At 50.8% G+C, this 4,373-nt stretch overlaps 1 protein-coding gene across 1 annotated transcript; it reads right to left on the reverse strand.

The window, feature by feature from the left end:
- Positions 1-402: 402 nt before the first annotated feature.
- On the reverse strand, positions 403-3,989 carry TUBB (tubulin beta class I). Its single transcript, XM_037046845.1, has 4 exons — positions 3,750-3,989; positions 2,324-2,432; positions 1,937-2,047; positions 403-1,631 (listed from the first exon to the last, which is right to left on the reverse strand). The coding sequence occupies exons 1-4, from the start codon at positions 3,804-3,806 to the stop codon at positions 574-576; spliced, it is 1,335 nt and encodes a 444-aa protein (XP_036902740.1). The 5' UTR covers positions 3,807-3,989; the 3' UTR covers positions 403-573.
- Between the last annotated feature and the right edge of the window lie 384 nt (positions 3,990-4,373).

The raw sequence follows: 4,373 nt of genomic DNA on the forward strand, positions 1-4,373 counted from the left end.
AGAACAAGGCTTAAGAGACTGAAAATTGAGTTAATACTGTTCACACCTTTCCCAACTGAGAGTGGAGCAGGGAAAAATACCTAGAAACTAGAACAGCCCAAATCCCACTCTCCAAAACTGCTCTAGAATGGGAAACCCCACCTGTTTCTTGCAGGGACTTCTACCTGCTAGAGTTAGCATCAGTCCCTTTCCGCTCAGCAACCACATGTGCTTAAGATGGTATTTTCAGCACCCAGTCCTAAATGGAATCTGGATGCGACCCAGCTTCTTGGAGAATTATCTTGAAAACAAAGAGGGAAATATTAACTAGACAGGTGGGAGGAATGGGTACCAGGAAGAAATACAAGATTACCCCAAATGGCAGAAATGTAGATTTCCCAGAGTGGAAGGAGAGAGGAGACATTCAACAAGCAACAAATATTTATTGAGTGCCTATTATGTGCCAAGCACTGTTCTAGAACACCCCTAAAAGAATAGAAGAGGCAGCAGAAGATGCAAATTCTGAGGGAGCGTAAAAGGGCAGTTGAAGACGAAGGCTAAGGGAACTGAGAAGCCCGAGTGATGGAAGTGGCCTTAAGCCTCCTCTTCTGCCTCCTCACCGAAATCCTCCTCCTCTTCTGCGGTGGCGTCCTGGTATTGCTGGTACTCTGAGACAAGGTCATTCATGTTGCTCTCAGCCTCGGTGAACTCCATCTCGTCCATGCCTTCACCCGTGTACCAGTGCAGGAAAGCCTTCCGGCGGAACATGGCTGTGAACTGCTCTGAGATGCGCTTGAACAGCTCTTGGATGGCTGTGCTGTTGCCAATGAAGGTGACTGCCATCTTCAGGCCACGAGGTGGGATGTCACATACAGCTGTCTTGACGTTATTGGGGATCCACTCCACAAAGTAGCTGCTATTCTTGTTTTGCACATTAAGCATCTGCTCATCCACCTCCTTCATGGACATCCGCCCACGGAAGACAGCAGCCACAGTGAGATACCGGCCATGGCGGGGGTCACAGGCAGCCATCATGTTCTTGGCATCAAATACCTGCTGGGTGAGTTCTGGTACAGTGAGAGCCCGATATTGCTGGCTTCCACGGCTGGTTAGAGGGGCAAAGCCAGGCATGAAGAAGTGGAGGCGTGGGAAGGGCACCATGTTGACTGCCAGCTTGCGAAGGTCAGCATTGAGCTGGCCAGGGAAACGCAGGCAGGTGGTGACCCCACTCATGGTGGCTGAGACAAGGTGGTTCAGGTCACCATAGGTTGGCGTGGTCAGTTTGAGGGTGCGGAAGCAGATATCATAAAGAGCCTCATTATCAATGCAGTAGGTCTCATCAGTATTCTCTACCAATTGATGGACAGAGAGGGTGGCATTGTAGGGCTCAACCACAGTGTCAGACACTTTGGGTGAAGGTACAACACTGAAGGTGTTCATGATGCGATCAGGATACTCCTCACGGATCTTGCTGATGAGCAAGGTGCCCATTCCAGAGCCTGTGCCCCCACCCAGTGAGTGGGTCAGCTGGAAGCCCTGCAGGCAGTCACAGCTTTCAGCCTCCTTCCGCACCACATCCAGGACTGAGTCAACCAGCTCAGCCCCCTCTGTATAGTGGCCCTTGGCCCAGTTGTTGCCTGCCCCAGACTGACCTGGAATGAGGTCCGGAGGCAAGCTTTGTTAGTAAAGTGTGATACATACACAATCACCTTTCAACTCTTGGAGTAATACCCATGGATCTACTTAGGTAGATGGGATTTCTTCCTCAACTGTGCTATATCCCCCCACCCATACTTTACCATGTAAGGCAGTCACTCCTGCAACCTCCCATTAGAAATATCAAAACATGGCCCTATAAAAACTCTCCAATACAATAATAACTTTCTAACTCTTGCTGTCCTCCTGCACCCACATAAATTGAATATGATGGTTATCTACAAATATCTATATAACTTACCAAAAACAAAGTTGTCTGGTCTGAAGATCTGGCCAAAAGGACCTGAGCGAACAGAGTCCATGGTACCAGGTTCTAAATCCACCAAGATAGCTCGAGGAACGTATTTCCCACCTACAGGGAAGAAAAAGTAGAGGAGTGAAAATTAGCGGAAGGTAAATAAATTGGGGCTCGGTAACAGCCAGAAACCCAAATTTGTTATTCCAGGTGCTGCTGCTAGGTGGCAGCAGAGCTAGTCTTTGGCCCCCATGGTGAGAAATTAAAACAGAAGAAAGTCTCCAAAGGGAAAGGATGGATTAATCCAAAGAGGATAAGGGGTTCCCTAGGAATGGAAAGAGACCGTAGAAATAGGAAAGATGGAACCTGATCTTCCGGGGCTCATTCCCTCACCTGTGGCTTCATTGTAATACACGGAGATTCGATCTAGCTGCAGGTCGCTGTCCCCGTGGTAGGTGCCAGTAGGGTCGATTCCATGTTCATCACTGATCACTTCCCAGAACTGGGGGGAAGCGAAATGAAACCTTACTGCTCAGATCCCAGCCAATTATGCCCCTGCCTCCATCACTTTAACTCCAAACTGGCATCCCCTCGAACTGCCTGCCACGCCCCTCCCCTAAAAAACATCTACCTCCAGGAAAACCGACTTGGGATGTGAAATGATGACCACCTGGAAGGGCCCTGCAATTACAGGCACTGGTGGGATGGACTGAGGCGGCCCACCTGATTTACATAGGCTCACACCTCACCCTCCACACACGGCACCGCCCCTCCACGCAGGGCATATAGAGCGGATAGAAACCAGCAGCCGCAGCTGCCCACCCTAACCCTCCACACGACTTCAGGGCAAGGCCTCTGACAAAAGGGAGGCGTCGTGTGTGGGCGGGGCCAAGGCGCAAAATCACATCGTGAGAGACTCGGCCTAGCTCGAGCTAGCGCGCCCCCTAGTTGCCCAAAGGGCCGCGCAGTGTCTGCCCGGGGCCTGCCGCTGTTGCGACGTAGTGGCCGCACTTCCTCCACCCCACAACCCCACCCCGCTACACTGTAGACGCGCGGGGGGGGGGGGGGGGATTCGCCCCGGAATTTTATCCCTTGGCTAGCTTTCCCTCTCTTCCTTTAAATGAGGATTCTCTTCTTTTCTCCCACTATTATTTAGCCTCAAGAGATCCTTTAAAGAGAAGGACCCCTTTTTCTATCTTATTCAAGCCCCTAAAAGGGTCTCTTTAAGGGGAAATAAAGGCAGCAAAATAAATCCAGCTCATATTAGTTTTCCATCCACAAAAAACTATTGGCCCGCCACTGGAGCACCATGGGGTTCAGAGGAGATCCCTGGTCTTTTGTGAAGGCAGCGCACAGTGCCCCACACCCTGGCGCACTGCGTCCGCAGCTCTGCAGCTGCTCCCCCAGCCTCAACCCTTCCCCCACTGGCCTGGCCTAGGAAACCCCGCCAAGGGTTTCCACATGTAGGAGCCTCGCCTCGCTTTGTTTCCGCCAGTTTCGGCATCTCCCTCTTTCCCCGGCCCTCGGACCGTTAGGAGACTACCTTTAAGTAAAACCTTCAGAACCTCGGTCTTCCAGCCCCGCAAACCTCAACGGTGCTTTTGATACCTTCCCTAAAATGACTCTGCCAAGAAAAATAATTCCTACTTTTCAAAAGCAATTCTAGCTACAATTGTGTATTACACATATAAAACTTCTTTTTGGCAAAGTTTGGTTAAGGCTGGAGAGTGCAAACAGCCCACTACCCTTCTTCATAGTTTATCTGGGTGTTTTTCTTTTCAAAAAGAAATTTATTTAAAAGAGGTTTAAAAGTCCTTACCTTGGCACCGATCTGGTTGCCACACTGACCCGCCTGGATGTGCACGATTTCCCTCATGGTTCAAATTAAAAATTTTTGCTCGCCTCAAAAAATGGGGCAAGAAAATATGTAATTTTTTTTCTCTGCTGCTGCTCACAGGCAGGTAGAACAAGACGTGCCCCGGAGGCTGGAGTAGCGCGGTGCGAACGCGGCGACAGGAAGGTTCTGAGAGGGAGAAAGAAGAGGGCTGGGCTCGGGAGACAAGGCAGGCAGGGCGGGGCGCGCGTGCGCCGGCGGGGAGGCGGGAGACGGGCCCGCGCAGCGCTCCTAGACAAAGCCTCAATGAAGCTGGCCCTGATTAGTCGACGCCTGTCGGGTAGCGGACGACCATTGGTCTTTGGTTGAGTGAACTAGGACAGTCCTCTCTGGGAGTTGTAGTCCTCCATTGTTGAACACAAGGCAAAAAAACGAAGGGAGGAATGGGTGGATGCTGGGTTTGGGGGTTTTGATTATTGGCGTTTTATGAAATGACCTTACCCAAGATAACATTCCGCTAAGACTGAGGGGTGTGTGTGTGTGTGTGTGTTTTTAATGCAAACAGGCACTCGTTTTCGGAGCTGCAGGAATTGGGAACCTTAGGGTGCC

The sequence above is a fragment of the Sturnira hondurensis genome, unplaced genomic scaffold (genome assembly GCF_014824575.4).
Source record: "Sturnira hondurensis isolate 20B ecotype Veracruz unplaced genomic scaffold, ASM1482457v3 Scaffold0005309, whole genome shotgun sequence".
Taxonomy (NCBI): Eukaryota; Metazoa; Chordata; class Mammalia; order Chiroptera; family Phyllostomidae; genus Sturnira; species Sturnira hondurensis.